Here is an 18,629-nt window from a genome sequence, read left to right as displayed (position 1 = left end):
CCCACTAGGGTATGCCTGAAATAATTCCTTCATGTTGTTCTGCCACCAACTTGATACACAGTTAGGTTAATTATTTCATATTTGCTTTCAATTTTTAGGGATTTTTAAAAGATTTCTTATTTTATAATTATCTAACATTTACAAGAGCCCAAGTCAATTTGTAAAACAAGGTCTATTCAGAGAAGTGTAACTTTTGTCCTAGTTTCGTCCAACCTGTTGACACCCTTCCTCTATAGGTATTTTAAAAATTAATTTCATTATCTACCCTACCATTAAAAAATAAGCAAATGATTTCTGCATCTAGCCAAGATAGATTTTTAGGTACCAGCTTTACCCTCCTAACTGAAACAGCTAAAAAGAAAAAATCAGACAAAACACATGAAACAACAGTTTTCAAGTCATCAGGTAACAGAGGACAGTAATTCCTGAAAGACAGGGAACAGATGCCATGAGGGCTACAATTGTTACATTTTATTGCCTTGAGAAAGTTCCCAGCCTGTGGCACAGAAAGGAGGAACCCTGAGTTAAGGGGATGGAGCTGAAAGTCCAGGGAAAGCAAAGCAGCTAGAATTCACAGCGCGGAGTACCAAAAGGAGAGCACTACACAGAGAGAGAACCCTAGGGATCTTTGAGAGCACATGAGTGTGACAAGACTGTTCAAGGTCAGAGAAACACATCAGTGAGTAGAGGGAACAGTTGCTGACACAGGGCCAGGAACAGTACCTCCTAATTCTAGGGGAATTGGGTAGAGTTTCAGAAGGGTCTTGCCTCAGACTAAATGTTGCTCATGTCTTACATAACAAATCTTAAAAGCAAGACCCAAAAGAATCAAATTGTTTCCCAGTAATTTACCTGCATCCCAGGACAAAGCTTAAGAATATCTGTTGTATTAGTTAGGGTTTTCTAGAGAAACAGAACCAAGAGGATATACATATAGGAAGAGATTTATTACAAGGAATTGACTTACACAGAGATGGAGGCTGAGAAGTCCCACAGTATGCAGTCTGCAAGCTGGAGACCCCACAGAGCTGGTGTTGTAATCAGTCCAAAGTCCAACGGTGTGGGGACCCGATGATGCGATTCTAGTCTAGGTCTGAGGGCCTGAGAACCAGGAGCACCAAGAATAGAAGACTGATGTTCCAGCTCAAATCAGGGAAGAAGGAACAAATTCCTTCTTCTGCATTTTTTTTCTATTCAGGCCCTCAGTGGATTGGATGATGCCCACACTGGAGAGGGCAATGTACTTTACTGATTCCATCAATTCAAATGCTAATCTCATCTGGAAACACGCACAGACATATCCCAAAATGACATTTAATCTGGGTACCCCATGATCAGCCAAACTGACATAAAAAAATCACCATCACATTTATTCATAATGTATGGCATCCAGTCAAAGATTACCAGGCATGCGAAGAGGTGAGAAAAGATGACTTATGATGAGGAGAAAAATCAGCCGATCAAAACCAACCAAGAACTGCCAGAGATGTTAGAATTAGGCAAGGATACTAAACAGTTATTATTACCATTTAAGTAAAGACATGAAAGATTTTTTTTTAAAAAAAAGACCCAAATCAAACTTCTAAAGATGAACTGCCTGAGGTGATAAATATACTGGGTGGGATTAATACTAGACTAAACATTGTAGATGAAAAGATTAGTGAACTTGAAGATATAGTAATAGAAGCTATCCAAAATGAAACGTACAGGAGAAAAAAGACTCAAGAAAAATGAACAGGTCGGGCTTGCCTGGTGGCGCAGTGGTTGAGAGTCTGCCTGCCGATGAAGGGAACATGGGTTCGTTCCCCGGTCCGGGAAGATCCCACATGCCGCGGAGCAGCTAGGCCCTTGAGCTATGGCCGCTGAGCCTGCGCGTCCGGAGCCTGTGCTCTGCAACGGGAGAGGCCACAACATTGAGAGGCCTGCGTACCTCAAAAAAAAAAAAAAAAAAAAAGTACAGGTCATCAGTGAGCTGTGGGGACACTTTCAAGCACTGTAATAAGTGTATAACTGGAATCCCTGCAGGAAAGGATAGAAGAGGTGTCCAGAAAATTATTTGAAGAAATAATGGGTGAAAATTTTCCAAAATTTATGAAAACTATAGACCCACAGATCTAAGAAGTTCAATGAAACCCAAGTATAAGAAGCATGAAGAAAACTACACCAAGACATATCATAATCAAGTTGATCAAAATAAGTGATAAAGAGCAGTCTTAAAAGCAGCTAGAGAAAAGAGATTTTAGGAAGTAAGATAAGGTTGATGTCAGGTTTCTTGTTGGAAACAAGGAATGGGAGAATACAGTAGAATAATATCTTTTAATATACTTCAAGGACTTCCCTGGTGGTGCAGTGGTTAAGAATCCACCTGCCTATTCAGGGGACATGGGTTCAAGCCCTGGTCCGGGAAGATCCCACATGCCGTGGAGCAACTAAGTCCATGTGCCCCAACTACTGAGCCTGTGCTCTAGAGCCCATGAGCCACAACTACTGAGCCCACATGCCTAGAGCCTGTGCTCCGCAACAAAGACAAGCCACCGTAATGAGAAGCCCGTGCACGGCAACAAAGAGTAGCCCCTGCTCGCCACAACTGGAGAAGGCCCACGCACAGCAACAAAGACCCAAAACAGCCAAAAAATTAATTAATTTAAAAAACATATATATATACTTCAAGAGCAATATTGTTAATGTCCAATAGTATACCCAGCAAAATAATTTTCAAAAACAAAGATTAAATGAAGATTTTTTTCCAACATACAAGAGCTGAAAGAATTCACCAGCACATCTGCACCATAAGAAATGTTAAAGGAAGACCTTTAGGCATAAGAAAAATGACAACAGATGGAAATAATGGAGCTACACAAAGGAGTGAAGAATGCAGAAATGGTAGCCATATGGGTAAATATATAAAACGATTATCTCATTATTTAAATATCTTTAAAAGTTAATTTACTGTTTAAAGAAAAATATTATTAATGTACTATGGGGTTTAGAAAATATGTAAAAATAAAACGTATGACACAATAGTTTAAAGGTCAGGAGAGGGAGAAGTAGTAATAACTCTTGTGTAAAACTCTTATTGCATATATGAAGTAGTATAGTATCACTTGAAGGTAGACTGATACGTTAAAGATGTATAGTATAAACTCTGAAGTAACCACTAGAATAACAAAACAAGGAGTTACAGCTAATAAACCAACAAAGGAGATAAAATAGAATCATTAAAAGGCTTGATTCAAAAGAAGGCGGAATCGGGGAAAAAGGGAACAAAGAACAGATGGGACAAATAGAAAAAAAAAAAAGATGCTAGGCTTAAACTTCATCATATCAAGCCACAGACTAGGAAGGAATCATTGCAAAGCATATATCTCATAAAGGACTTACATCCCCAATATATAAAGAACTCTCAAAACTCATTAATAAGAAAACTGATAACCCAGTAAAATAACAGCACCAAAGAAGATATGTGATGTGGACAGCAAATAAGCACAGTAAAAAAAAAAAAAAAAGCTCAACATCATTAATTATGAGAGAAATGCAAATTTAAACCACCCTGAGTTATCACTGCACACAATAGAATGACTAAAATTAAAAAGACCAAGTGTTGGAGAAGATGTGGAGGAACTGCTGGTGGGGATATTAAAATGGTACAACCACCTTGGAAAACATTTTGTCCGTTTCTTAAAAAGGTGGACATACGCCTGTCAGATGATCCAGCCATCCCTCTGCTAAGCATTTACCCCAAAGAAAAACAAGTTATACATCCATAGAAGGCCTTGTATGTCAGTCTTCACTGCAGCTCAATTTGTAAAAGTCAAAAACTGGAAAAAAACCAAATGTCTATCAGCAGGTGAGTAAGTAAATAAATTGTGATTTATCCCTACAATGAAACACTACTCAGCAGTAAAAACTAATGACCTACTGATATATGCAGCAATATGGATGAATCTCAATTTATACTGAGTGAGAGAAGCCAGAGAAAATAGAATACATAGTGAATTATTCCATATATATAAAACTTTAGGAAATGCAGACTAATCCATTAGGACAGAAATTCTGTGACAAGTGGTGGGAGGTAGGGTTACCAAGGAGATGAGACTTTTGGAGGTGAAGGATATGTTCATTATCTTGAATGTGATGATGGGTTCACAGATGCACTCATCTTATCCAGATGTGCACTTTAAATTTGTGCAGTTTATTGCATGTCAGTTTTACCTCAAAGCTGGAAAAAAAATAATTTCTCCTTTTATTTTTTTAGATAAAAATATACTTTTCTCCACCCCCTTTTAAAAAGATATGTATAATCTAGACATCATACCCTAGCAGTATATAGAATTATTTGATTTCTTTTTTCCAGTTTCGTAGGACAGTTGACTCTTGAACAATACGAGTTTGAATTGTTTGAATCCCTAATTATACGTGGATTGTTTTCACTAAATGCATACTACAGTATTACACAATCTGCAGTTGGTTGAATCCTCAGATACAGAAGGAGGATACCAAGGAAACTCGCATAAGGAGGGCCCACTGACTATAAATTGTATGGGGATTTTTGACTACTCAGTGGGTTTGTACCCCTAACCTCTGTGTCGTTCAGTGGTCAACTGCATACTTTAGTGCATTCAACAACTCTTCTGTCGATGGACAGTTTGGTTATTTCCCGTCTTTTGTTATTATAGATAATGCTGGAATAACATGGTTTTGTGCATATATCTTTCCAACATTTGTTGTTATATTTCTAGTATCTTTGAGATGGAAGTTTAGAAGTTGGATTGTTGCATCAGTAGGTAATTACACAGGTAATTTTGGGAGACGTTGCCAGATCACTGTTTATAGGGGTTGTTATCATTTTGTATAATGATCAGCAATGCATAAGAGTACCCATTTCCTCTGCATTCTCTCACTAAGAGAATATGTTGTCAAATGTTTGGATCTTGCCAATATAAGTGAGAAATGGTATCTCACTGTGGGTTTCATTTGTATTTCTTTCACTATGAGTGAGATAGAGCAGGGTTCCCTGTTTGTGAGCTATTCCTACTTCTTTTCCTGAGGACTATCTATTCATTTTTTCAGCTCATTTTACTATAGGTTTGCTGGCCATTTTCTCTATTTGTAAAGTTCTTTATATTTTAGGAATATTAACCCTTTGTAATATGTTACAGATATTTTTTCCGCACGTTTTCCTTGTCAGGCTTTGCTTATTTTGTATTTTTGTGTCCACGGGCTGGACACTTTTTTTTTTTCTCCAAGTAATCAAGGTTACACATCTTTTCCCTTGGATTTTGAGACCTAATTAGGAAGGTGTTGCTCACTCATAATACATCCATATTTTTTTTGTAGTAGTTGTTTGTTCTCATTTTTTACATTCAGGTTTCTGACCCATTTGGAATGTATTCTTGTGAATAGTGAGAAGAAGATCGAATTTTTGTTATTTTCCATTTGGTTATCCAGTTAGGCCAACACCACCTTACTAAAAAGTCTGTTTTTCCCCCAACTGACTCTTACTGTATGCTGAGTTGCCAACGCAGTTGGGCCTATTTCTAGATTTTCTGTTCTGTTCCATGGTCTGTCTGTCTGTATTATTGGGCCAGTACCAGACTTTTCATTACAGAGCCTGCTTCAACCGCCTGCCTACCTTCCACCTATGCCATGCCCTTCTTTTTCAGGCTTTTCCTGCCTGATTGTTCTAATGAATTGGCTTTATATTCAACTTATAGACATACCTTTAAAATCTGCAAACATCGTTTTCTCCCCCAGGTTAAATATCCTTAGTTTCTTCCACTTTCAGAACGCAATTTCCAGACTCTTCCTTGCCCTTTTCCACAAATCCTATAACCCTAAAATGTGGGACCCAGAACTGACCTCAGTGGCATAGGTGTGGTAATGACAAGATTCCCTAGAATTACACTTTTTAAAGGGGCATCGGCACGAATGTGGGACAGTGTGGACATTTGGAATCCAGGAAGGGCAAAAGCAAGCAGGACTGGAGCGGGCCGGGAAGGAACCTGGCCCAGGAGACGGCGGCCGAGGCAGGGGATGGTCCATCGAGGGAGCGGGAGCAGCTGATCTCCTGTCTGGGCATTTTAGGGCAGGTGCCCGGCGTCTCAGCACCTGGTGACAAAAGGATCCAGCCTCTGGGCAGGAGTTAAGTGGCTGGCCTTTCTCCTTTCCCCCAGCCCTCGCCCACTCTCCTCCTTCTCGAAGCTCCCGGGCCCATGGAACAACGCTTTCTCTCCCAGTTCCTGCCGCAGGTGAGCCCCTTCATCTTCGCCTCGTTACTTGGTTGCTTCCGCGGAGGTCTCTTCGCTCTGCTCCCCCGCCCCGCTCGACCGTTGGTTTCTTCCGCTACGGCCCCGCCTACGGCGGGCCCGGCCTCCGTAGACTCGTGTACTTCCGCCCGGGGCCGTGTCTGATGACGTGTTTTACTGGAGGAGTAGGGCGAAAGTGCAAGCGGCCGGGGCAGGCGAAGTTCAGTCCCAGGTTCCGCCCCCCTGAGCCGGGTCCTTTCCGAAGGAGGAAACGGTGACAGAGTGGGGGTCCGGTGTCATCCCGCGGGGAAGCGTCGCCTCCGCTCCGCTGTCCCGTCACGATGGACTCAGTTCCTGCCACTGTGCCTTCTGTCACCTCTTCCCCGAGGGACCCGGAGCTTCTGGGACCTCTGTCGGTGCTCTACGCAGCCCTCATCGGCAGGCTCCTGGAGGTGACGGGCCCCGGCCCCCAGCTCTGGCGGGCGGGTGGACGAGTTCTGAGCGGGCGGGTACACTGACGGACGGAGCGAAGAGGAAGTAGAGTGTGTCAGGCCCGAAGCGGGCAGGACGTTTCGGTGCTGTTTAAGGAGATGGTGGGGGTGTATTTGAGAAGGTTTTGTCGCGTGTTCATTTTTTGAGTACTTACGATGTGTCAGGCGCTGTGTTACTTTCTGGTACACAGTCGTGATCAAAACAAGCGAGCGTTATCACGTCCCTACAGCTCAGCTCCTTTTCACGTTATCCTCCGCACCTTTGGGCGATGGGGCCAATATGATAGTTAACGTCTACAGGGCCGTGAAAACAGTGTAGAAGCAGACAGGAGTTTAATGCGCTGTCTTTGAGGAAACTTTTAAAATGAAAACATTGGGTTTATAGAAGACAGTTAAATTCAGAGCAGTCTATCTAAACCAGTTATCAGGAAATGTTTGCAGTTTCTTAGCGTTTGTCCTTCTGTGAGTAGAAAACAGTTAAGATTTCAAATCTTAGAGGAAAAGCTGATTGTTTACGTTGTTCATTATCACTTCGGTTTTATTTGAAGCCATAAAAGATTCTATAGTATATTTCAACTTTTTGTTTTATGTGGTTTAAGTCATAAAAACCAGCTGAGAGAAAAGTATGATCCAGAGGGATTCGAGCCATGTGTTGGACAACATGATGTGTAGGGCTTATCGCAAAATGGAAATATAAGCTCAACGTAAAGACAGATTTATAATGTTTAAAAATACGTCAAGCCAAATAAGAAATAGGAAGCTGCCAGTATCCTCTTTTTATTGAAGCAGTGGAAACTATTGAAGAACTTTGAGGGGATCGCTATCTAATGCAGTTTGAATTAGATTTCTGCGGATGATTCTCTGTGACTGCTTTATTGTAAATTTCTTTCAGGTTTCCCACAATTTCTAATCTCTCTATTTCAGCTAGTTGCTACATTGCCTGATGATGTTCAGCCTGGGCCTGATTTTTATGGACTGCCCTGGAAGCCTGTACTTACCACTACCTTCTTAGGAGTTGTTTCATTTGCCATTTTCTTCTGGAGAACTGTCCTTGCTGTGAGTAAATAAAATTAACGTACACCTTTAGACTCATAAATACAGGACTGTTTTATAATCACTTGCCCTTTTGTTTCTTTTTTAGTTACTAAGTTGAACACAAATTAATATTTATAATCCAAGCTAACAGTGTAATCTTTGTTGGTAAAGACATAGGTGAACAAGATGACATGTGTATAATCTCAATGGGAAAACTTCAGTTTATAAATCAGAAGCCTTAAAAATGTTCATGTCCTTTTATATAGTATAATATCATATCTAATAGTCTATTCTAAAGAAGTAACCGATCATACATTAGGGATCTTGTACAGGGTGTTAAAAATGGAACCGTATTTATTAGAGTGAAAACTTCACAGAACCTAAATGATCCATCATGGGGGGGGTTCTTAAATTATTGTTCATCTATATAATGAGATATTAGGCAGCTCTTAAAATTTATGTATTCCAGAGACATTGGGGCACAGAAAGTGCTCACAATTTAATGTTAAGTGGAAAAAAGCAGAAACCAAGACTTTAAAGTATAGATAAATTGTGTATTATATAAATGCATATATACGTACAGAAAAAATGCTGCAAATGGTAAAAATATATATCAGGAGAAGAGGTAAATTTTCAGTGCTTTTCCTTATATATATCTGTTTCACAGATTTTTCTAATTTGATCATGTCCTGTTGTGTTCAGAAAACATCTTTTTATTTGGAAATACATATTATATAGTGTCCAAAGACACACTATTAAAATTTTAATTCCTTAGGGTCTTTTTCTGTGCATAATTTGTCTTTCATGCTTATATACATATATATATATATGTATGTATGTATGTATGTATGTATTCTCGTACAGATACATGCTTATGATTCTGTTTCGTGGTCATCTAACATAATTGAGGAAGAAGTCATTCTGTGTAAATGAGCTTTGCAGATGAAAAGCTTTCAGTTTCAGTTGAAGCTTAACAATTAAATGGCCAAAAGCATTGGATGAGTACCATTCTAAACTTTGAGTATTCTGATTTCTTAATTTTATCAGACATGTCATTGTTAATAAGCTTCCTCTCCTTGCACAAGTGATTGTAAAATCACTTAAAAAGAAGGGTCTTTTGCCTGGATTCTTGTGAAGACTCCTTAAACCTCGTGGGGCTTTCCCTCAGATACAAGGAAAAAGAATAGAAAGGGTGAACAGAAGGGAACACGGTGAAACCGTTTTCTGTTTCCCACTCTTGACTCTCCCATCTCAAAAGCCCTGACATGGCTTAGGTTTTTAGACGGTTATGTAGGCTTTATGTCCTAACTGCTGCCTTGCAGCCTCAATATTTGGGACCTTGGTCCCTACTCTCATTGCCTGCTTGTTGCATCTTCCTGCTTTCCCTCGCCTGTTGATGTGGGTGAAAGGATAAAGGAAGCTTACTCCCTCATTAGCAAGGCTGTGACATTAGAGAAATAGTTATTTATTTCTGTGTTGGAACTCTGAATGCAGTTTCCTGGAACAGCATCATTAAAAATGGTATTAGATACTGTAATAATATTGAGATCACGGATGATTTGTGGACTGATCTGAGCATCTCATCACCATGACGTTTGACAAGGGAAATAAGTTCTGGGTTACAAAGACATTTAGTAACACTTTTTAAAAAATTGAGTACTGCTTGGATTTTATTCTCCTGTAATTCGGTGCTGTCTTTAGGAGATGATTTAGAAGATGTTAGCTGTTATTTCTCTCATTGCTTGTGTATTTTCCTATAGCAGTCTTCTTTTCCCTCTTAGATTTATGACTGCTATTTTTAGGGGGTTGGGAAAATCAGATGCTCTAGTCTGTTAGATTTCTAAATTCACCCAATAGTCAACTTTGATTAGGAATTCTAAGATGTTTTCTGATGAAAGAGGCATATCTTAGTACAGCAATCATGCCTTTAATTGTGTTTCCTCAGAGTCTTTTTCAATTATCATTGTTTCTAGATCTCATTCTGGCTATTTGGGGTTGTCAAATAAATGATTTGGATAAGTGAAGCATTAGTATGTTTAATATGAAACCACTATTCCTCTTCACTTTTTTAAATTGAGAAATAATTGACTAGTAACATTATATTAGTTTCAGGTGTACAAATAATAATTTGATATTTGTATATATTGCAAAATGATTGCCAATAAGTCTAGGTATTAACATCCATCACCAATACATAGTTACAAGATCTTTTTTCCCCTTTCCCCCCCTTTAAGATCTGCTCTCTTAGCAACTTCCATATATATAATAAACCCTTTCCATTATGGAACTTAAGTGCTCTTTTAATAAGATTGGTGCTCATTGAAAAGATACGTGAACGTATCTTTTTTTTTAATTAATTAATTTATTTTTGGCTGCGTTGGGTATTCATTGCTGTACGTGGGCTTTCTCTAGTTGTGGTGAACGGGGGCTACTATTGATTGCAGTGTGCAGGCTTCTCATTGTGGTGGCGCCTCTTGTTGCAGAGCACGGGCTCTAGGCATGCGGGCTTCAGAAGTTGTGGCACGCGGGTTCAGTAGTTGTGGCTCACGGTCTCTAGGGCGCAGGCTCAGTAGTTGTGGTGCACGGGCTTAGTTGCTGCATGGCATGTGGGATCTTCCCAGAGCAGGGATCAAACCTGTGTTCCCTGCATTGGCCGGCGGATTCTTAACCACTGCACCACCAGGGAAGTCCCCGTGAATGTATCTTTAGTTGCAAAAATAAGGTATTTACCTTAGTGCTTTTATCTATCAGAAACTATTAATGAAGTATCACTACCAATTAAATTTGAAATTTTTTTTAGCCTTTTCTTATTTTTTAATCCTGTGGATCCTTATGCTGAACCAAACCATTATTAAATTTTCATTCTGTTATGATTTGACTATTGTGTTAAGCACTATAATATTTCTATTAATAAGATGTCTTGATATCAAGTTTAATTTTATTTCTCTCTCTTTTAGGTAAAGAATAGAGTATATCAAGGTAAATATTCAGGCTTATTTTGTTATTTGTACTGTTCCCTCAGTACTGGTATTTGATATGAGTTTTGTGCAAGCTGACAGTAGATCTGGTGACTTCGGATCTCTGATTGACTTACTAACTCCTGAATATTTTACTAATCCTAGGTTGCTAGCTTAGATGACAGAGTAGATGGTGATGCTAGTAGATGAGATAGGAGTTGAGGTGGCAACAGGGAGAAGAAGATTCGGCTCGGGCAGATTGAATGTTGAAGTAGTGCAGTTTATTACCTGTGAACAGTGTTCCTGTGCTACTGGTTTATTCAGTACAGTGAATGCGTAGTTAAGTAGATAATTTGAGGAATAGAGGTATGTCAATATGCTTACATTTTCTGTTTCTATTTACAAATGGCATATATATGAAATGATCACATTTTCTGAGATGAAAGGTGCTCATGAAGGGGAAAGACATTGAGCTAAAACATTTTACTGTATTTCCTGTCTTTGAAATAAATTTAAATTGGAATCTCATTGAAGTAAGGGTTATTATTATGTTTTTCTTAAATGTTAATATTTTTACATCCTTAGTGCTGTTAACTACAGTTTGCTTTTTAAAGCCATAATAGTTATGCTGAGTTCATTTCCCTCAGAGTGCCAGATAGCATGTCTTTGCTGCTAATGCATTGGGTGATTCAATTTTTGATGATTTTATGGATTTCCCCCCCTTTTCAGTCACTGAACAGCAAATTTCTGAGAAGTTGAAGAATATCATGAAAGAAAATGCAGAGCTTGTACAAAAATTATCAAGTTATGAGCAGAAGGTATTAATTATTCTTTTAGCTTTTTCCCCCTGTGGTTCCAGCTCGAATTATTTCCTCCTGTCTTATAGTTCAGTTGTTATGGTGTTTTTAAATCATATTAAAAAAATTTTTTTTTATCTCCTACAAACTATCCAAATGTGAAGCAATCATCATATGTGTAAAGTACTGCTTTCTTCTCTGAGGTATCTCCTGTTTGGAGATAAGCTTTTTTTTTTTCTTTTGGCTGTACGGCCCGACATGTGGGTTCTTCCCTGACCAGAGATCAAACCTGTGCTCCCTGCAGTGGAAGTGCGGAGTCTTAACCACTGAACCACCGGGGAAGTCCTTGAGATAAGTTTTGGTAACACTATAATTTATGTTTCTAAATTTTGAATGCTTTATTTTATTTAGATCAAGGAATCAAAGAAACATGTTCAAGAAACCAAGAAACAAAACATGATTCTCTCTGATGAAGCAATTAGATTTAAGGTAAAAATCCCTTCTCTTTTTGAGATTACATTCTAAAGACAAAAGAAAAATAATGAGTAATTATTATTAATACCTTTTTTTGTAGGATAAAATCAAGAATCTTGAGGAAACTAATGAAATTCTGGGTGACACAGCTAAAAGTTTGCGTGCTATGTTAGAATCTGAGAGAGAACAGAATGCGAAGAATCAGGACTTGGTAAGAGTTTCGCTGTTAAGTGTTACTGTAAATTGGCTTTTGAACTATTTTGTAGGTTGGGTGAGATGAACTCTGCATTTTCCCGTGCTTGAACTCGAATAATATTGGGAGTCAGGGAAGTTGAACCTACTTCTATTCATTTTCGTGGAATTTTAAATGCTAATACCCCAAGTTATTAATTTTACAGGCCTCGGAAGTACTTTTGTCCTCAGCCCTGGGTAATTTTCATATTGCTTGGCTCTGCCCTTTGGAACATGTAGAGCAAATAAGAAATAGTTGCCCCTTTGAGTGGTCTTAGTACTTTGTTTTGATTTGTTTTTGCATGGTTCTTTTCTAAAAATAAACTTTAAATGCTAGAACAGTTTTTTAAAATTTTTATTTATTTATTTATCTTTGGCTGAGTTGGGTCTTCGTTTCTGCGCGTGGGCTTTCTCTAGCTGCTGCGAGCGGGGGCTACCCGTCGTTGTGGTGCGCGGGCTTCTCAGTGCTGCGGCTTCTCTTGTTGCGGAGCCTGGGCTCTAGGTGCGCAGGCTTCAGTCGTTGTGGCGCACGGGCTTAGTTGCTCCGCAGAATGCAGGATCTTCCTGGACCAGGGCTCGAACCCGTGTCCCTTGCATTGGCAGGCAGATTCTTAACCACTGCACCACCAGGGAAGTCCCTAGAACAGTTTTTGAATTACATAAAAGTTGGAAAGATAGTAGAGAGGGTTCCCATATATCTCCCACCCAGTTAAGCTTGATCACCTGGCTGAGGTAGTATTTGCCAGGTTTCTCTGCTATAAAGTTACCCTTTTTCCATCCTCTGCATATTGTACTCTCTGGAAGGAAGTTACTGTGCACAGCCCACAGTTAAAGAGTGCAGAGTTAGGCTCCACCTCCGTGACAAATTCCTCGATACATTTTGGAATTCTGTATCTGAGATTCAGCTCTTCCCCCTCAAGTCCAGCCATTTTTAGTTTAGCAAGAGAACTTTTTTTAAGTGACCTTGGGATTTTTTTCTCTACCACTAGGAAAAATCATTGATGTGAACTGGTTTACTTGAATTTTTTTTTCATTTTCTTTCCTTTGACTTTTTTGGCTCGTCATGTACCACATTATTTCATAACTAGGAACGTTGCGGATGGTAAGAAATATTTATGTTTTCAGTATTTTCTTTCCTCATGTCTTTACATTGTTGACTTTTCTCCTAGGCCAAGACTGGATCACCTGCTTTTACCTGCTATCTAGGGGATGGCTCTGGGATGTGTTTTGTTCATGTTTCTTCTTTTTATCATATATCCCAGTGTTTCTACTGAAATTCTAATACATTTTTGTGTTCTTTTTCCCATGGCAGATATCAGAAAACAAGAAATCTGTAGAGAAGTTAAAAGATGTTATTTCAGTGAATGCCTCAGAATTTTCAGAGGTAAAGCTCTCTACAATTCCTGGAAGATATATTAATATGATGTCTTAGTATTTTGAGGAGCAAACATTTGATGTGTGCTAGAAAATGCAAAAGACAAAAACCGTATGTCTAATTGGGAAAGTAACTTTTTGTGTGTTTTTCTTTGGAATTATTGCTCTAACAGGAGTGTTTTGCATTAGGTTCAAATTGCCCTTAATGAAGCTAAACTTAGTGAAGAGAAAGTGAAGTCTGAATGCCATCGGGTTCAAGAAGAAAATGCAAGACTTAAGAAGAAGAAAGAGCAGGTAAAGGGAAGTTAACGTCATAGATTATATAAACTAGAAAACCAGATAGCATTACCTCTTGAATATCTTTTCTTGGATTTGGTGTTTAAGGAAATGAAGTATGTATGCAGGATTCAATTTTTAGATATGCAGGGTTTAAACTGCGCTCCCCAAATTGAGTGCATATGTACATTCTCCATCTGTTCTAGGTTTTCTGTTCTTTTGTAAAATTCCTTGCAGCTATCAGGATGTTTAGTCTTTGTCTCATCCAGCACCAGCCAGTTATTAACTTGAATAGCCTCAAGAGGGCGATGGACTTGCTTCTTAGACCAAAGAATTAGGTATTTATTACCCTCCTTTGAGCAGTTACTGTTTCTCTGACCAAGGGACGGTTACATGATCTGGAGTCTGGACTTGGTAGGCAGTGAGACGTGCCCTTCTATTCCTACTGGAAGTGAATTATTTGAACTGGCTGCAATTTTCTGAAGGATGCAATACACTAGATCAGTGTCCCTGACAGCTCTTAGGTTCTCACTGCAGTTCTGAGGGATGGAGTCACTCTCCCCTCTCCCTTAACCAAGAATGACGAGCCAAGGAGAAGCATGGCTCCCTGCTTCCCTGGCTCATTTTTTGTGGTCTTGCTGTCTCCAGTGCAAAAGCCATAACGTTCAGAAATTCACGTGTTTTAACTTTCCAGTTGCAGCAAGAAATCAAAGACTGGAGTAAATCACATGCTGAGCTCAGTGAACAAATCAGATCATTTGAGAAGTCTCAGAAGGATCTGGAACTAGCTCTCACTCACAAGGATGATAATATTAATGTGAGTGCATTCTCCTGAATACATGCTTAACTCTCGTGAATTCTCATGAATCTGGGTAATTGAAATTGAGAGGCTCTTTCTAATAAATATCCTTTTGCTTCTTTTCTAGGCTTTGACTAATTGCATTACACAGTTGAATCAGTTAGATTGTGAATCTGAATCTGAAGGTCAAAATAAAGGAGGAAATGAATCAGATGAATTAGCAAATGGAGAAGTGGGAGGTAAGATTGGTTTCAGGGAGGTTGGACCTCTTTTTGCCTTCTAGTCTCTAAGTACACTGATGCTTTTTTCAGCGGTCTGAATTTCCTCTTTAGGGTTAAAGCTGTAGACGCCTGTCACTGAATTTGTACAGTTGGCCCTCCGAATCTGTGGGTTCACATCCGTGGATTCACCCGACTGCAGGTTGAAAATATTTGGAGAAAAAAATTCCGGATAGTTCAGAAAAGCAAAACTTCATTTTGCTGCATGCCAGCAGCTGTTTACGTAACATTTACATTGTATAAGGTATTATAAGTAACTTAGAGATGAAGTATGTGGGAAGATGTGTGTAGGTTATGTGCAAATGCTGTGCCATTTTATATAAGGGACTTGAGCATCCACGGATTTTGGTTTCCTGTGGGGGGGGGTGGGGGAGGGGGTCCTGGAGCCAATCTCTTATGGATACCAAGGGACGACGATGCAGGTCTGTATGCGTTGGGCAGAGGTGGGTTGCTGGCTTGCGGTACCGCACTGGAGCCAGAGCAGCATCAGTCCTATCTCCCAGCTCTGTGTACTTACTGAACACTCCTCAGTAGGAGAAACTTCCTTCTGAACTTCATGCTTATCACTTCTGTAGCTCTGTGGTTTTAGGGCCACAACCAATTTCAAAAGTACCGAGTGGTTGGAGCCGTAAACTTAACTAAGCAGTTAGAGTGGAGGCTAAAGGGAAAGAGTGTTTACTGATGAGAGAAATGTTTGTAGACACTCTATCCCAGGTTGGAGATTGTTCACACTGTGGGTGTTTTAAACTACACCTGGTAGCAGATTCAAGGGGAGAGCAGAGGAATGAGTCTTTCTAAATAAGATATTTGACTGGGGGCAGGTAGATCTGAGAGAGGAGAAAGAGCTTGACTTCACATATCCCTTCTTGCTCAAGTACAGCATGGATAATATTTTTATTGTACAAACTGGGAATTCGTTTTTTCAACCTAAGTTTGCACATCTCTTAAAAGTCAAATAGCTGAATCAGTTCTTTTCGTTAGTTTGTTTTTTCATTGAATGTTTGAACATGATAATTGTTTGGGGGAAATCAAGAAAATATAGTTAAACAGCAAGGAAGGAAAGAGCACTGAAATCCTTTTGTTTTTTAGGTGACCGGAGTGAGAAGGTGAAAAAGCAGATTAAGCAGATGATGGACATTTCTCGGGTATAATTCTTTTTATAGAGTACTATAAGCGCCTGTGAATTCTTACTATGCCTCACTTTTAAGACTGTTTCTCTCTTCTGCAAATTTTAGACCCAGACTGCAATATCAGTAGTTGAAGAGGATCTAAAACTTTTACAATTTAAACTTAGAGCCTCTATGTCCACTAAATGTAACCTGGAAGGTAGGTTGCTTCTTGAAAAGAAATTGCCACTGGAAAAATAGAGTGGCTTCCTGTTTCCATGTTCTCACCCCCCTTAACACTGGCCTCCTCAGTAAGTTCTCCAGTTCTTGTGCACACAAAGCTCAAATGTTTTATCCCTTACAGACCAAATAAAGAAATTAGAGGAGGATCGCAATTCCCTGCAGTCTGCCAAAGCTGTACTGGAAGATGAATGCAAAACACTGAGGCAGAAAGTGGAGATTCTGAATGAGCTCTATCAGCAGAAGGAGATGGCTCTGCAAAAGTAAGGTTTTCGTGCTTCCTTGTTAACAATATTGTCATCTAACTAAATGTCTGTACTACTATAGATAATCTTGTCTTTTTTAAAGACTGTTTATAGTTTTTTCTGCCTATAATTAGATTTGTCTTTCTTCCTTTCTACCTTGTTTCCCATAACTTGCAATTTTTTTTTCCATTTTAACTAATTGTCAGCAATTATTGCCTGTAATTTACTTGAAGCACAGTAGTTATACTACTATAGTAGCCTAGTAGTAGTAGTAGTAGTAGTAGTAGTAGTAGTAGTAGTAGTAGTAGTAGTAGTAGTAGTAGTAGTAGTAGTAGTAGTAGTAGTAGTTATGATACCCCATAGTAGTTATGCTATTAACAGGTACTAACAGTTGCTGTTCTGGAAGTGCTTCTTTTGACGATTCATACCCTTTCTGAGGCTCCACCACTTATTCCACTTTTGCTGTTGTTAGTTATGTCATTCTGGTTTGTCTTGCATTTGTTCTACTAGTTTTTAACATAGCTTTTAAAAATCCTGAGTGATTTGTATGACATGATTTTAAATAGAATAAATACTTCAAAAGGAGTACTTAGATACTGACAGTATTGTAAGTTTTGGACTTAATATAGTCAATATTCAGACTATACATATATAATATGTAATTGTGGCAAGGTTGTTGGGAGTTTTGAATATAGAAATGCTTGTTTCATCCTCAGAGCAACTTATGAGATAGGTACAATTATTATTTGTATATTAAGTATAGGAGGCTGAGGCTCAGAGAGACTAAGTAACTTACCCAATATCACATCGTAGTGAAGCAGGGCCTTGTACTAGGTTTTTCTGACTCTATAGCACATGCCCCTAACTTTTTAACTGCATGTGTTCCAAATGACAACCATATGGAAACCATAAAAAAAAAAAAAAAGAAATACCTGTTTCATGCGTACGTTTAGGTATTCATCTTTTGAAATATACATCTCAAATTTGGAGTTAGATATCTTTTGAAAGATACACTTTGATAGTCAAGTTTTCTCCACCAAAAATACCTGAATCCTCTAAAATAGTTTATTGGTGGCAGTTGCTATTTGTGTTTGCTGCTATACTTCACTCTTTGGCATTTATAGCAGTCTATGAGCAGGCTTATTTTGCTAAGCGAATGTAATCTTTTTCATATGCTTAGGTTGCTATTGCCAGTTGCCATTAAACATTGGAACCATACCACTAACTTTTTCTCTAATTCTTTGCTCACCAAGAAATTAGTTTAGATTTTCCAAGTTTTATTCAGGCTAGCTCTAAATACCTGACTTGCTTCAGATAAATATTTCCCATTTCATTATTTATTATTATTTTTTAAAAAGCACTTCTCTGGCGACTTCCCTGGTGGCTCAGTGGATAAGACTCCACACTCCCAGTGCAGGGGGCCTGGGTTCGATCCCTGGTCAGGGAGCTGGATCCCAAATGCATGCCGCAACTAAGAGTTCGCATGCCACAACTGAGGAGCCCGCGAGCCACAACTAAGACCCCACGCAGCCAAATAAATAAGTAAATAAATATTGGGGGGGGGGAAGGGCACTTCTCTGCCACCAGTAGTCATCTGAATCACCTAAATGGCAATTGTCTTTCTTTATGATATAGTCAGTGTGGCACTATTTTATTCAATTCTTCCAGCATCCATTCAGTCACCATGTCAGGGCACAAATTGCATGCACTTCATCCACAAAGCCACTGTGTGTGCGCAGGCCGAAGTCATCTTTTCTGCCAGCCCTTAACTAATTACCTATCTCCAGTTTCTTTTTTTTTTCCTTTTTTTTTTTTTTTTTTGGCGTTACTTGGTCCTTCCACTGCTGTGGCCTCTCCCGTTGCGGAGCACAGGCTCTGGACGCACAGGCTCACCGGGCATGGCTCACGGGCCCAGCTGCTCCACAGCATGTGGGATCTTCCCAGACCGGGGCACGAACCCGCGTCCCCTGCATCGGCAGGCGGACTTCCAACCACTGCGCCACCAGGGAAGCCCCAGTTTCTCTTTCTTATACCTCTTCTTCCAAGTCTATAGCTTCTAGAAGGAACTTTCTAAAATACAA

At 39.3% G+C, this 18,629-nt stretch overlaps 1 protein-coding gene across 15 annotated transcripts in view; it reads left to right on the top strand.

Moving 5' to 3' along the window:
- Positions 1 to 18,629, top strand: part of MIA3 (MIA SH3 domain ER export factor 3) — a 76,313-nt gene that overhangs the window by 45,432 nt on the left and 12,252 nt on the right. For 11 of the 15 annotated variants that reach the window (XM_060091404.1, XM_060091403.1, XM_060091401.1 and 8 more), the window contains exons 7-19: positions 6,174 to 6,248; positions 7,661 to 7,792; positions 10,729 to 10,750; positions 11,458 to 11,546; positions 11,937 to 12,014; positions 12,100 to 12,210; positions 13,543 to 13,614; positions 13,794 to 13,898; positions 14,575 to 14,697; positions 14,807 to 14,918; positions 16,047 to 16,102; positions 16,193 to 16,283; positions 16,428 to 16,566. In XM_060091404.1, the coding sequence (XP_059947387.1) occupies positions 6,174 to 6,248; positions 7,661 to 7,792; positions 10,729 to 10,750; positions 11,458 to 11,546; positions 11,937 to 12,014; positions 12,100 to 12,210; positions 13,543 to 13,614; positions 13,794 to 13,898; positions 14,575 to 14,697; positions 14,807 to 14,918; positions 16,047 to 16,102; positions 16,193 to 16,283; positions 16,428 to 16,566 (1,205 nt within the window). Of the gene's footprint in view, positions 1 to 6,173; positions 6,249 to 6,444; positions 6,698 to 7,660; positions 7,793 to 10,728; positions 10,751 to 11,457; positions 11,547 to 11,936; positions 12,015 to 12,099; positions 12,211 to 13,542; positions 13,615 to 13,793; positions 13,899 to 14,574; positions 14,698 to 14,806; positions 14,919 to 16,046; positions 16,103 to 16,192; positions 16,284 to 16,427; positions 16,567 to 18,629 lie in introns of those variants that run through there. The other 4 variants (XM_060091402.1, XM_060091399.1, XM_060091407.1 and 1 more) reach the window with 2 other exon arrangements.

Source organism: Mesoplodon densirostris, chromosome 2, assembly GCF_025265405.1.
Source record: "Mesoplodon densirostris isolate mMesDen1 chromosome 2, mMesDen1 primary haplotype, whole genome shotgun sequence".
Classification (NCBI taxonomy): Eukaryota; Metazoa; Chordata; class Mammalia; order Artiodactyla; family Ziphiidae; genus Mesoplodon; species Mesoplodon densirostris.
This window is presented reverse-complemented; position numbering and strand designations above follow the sequence as displayed.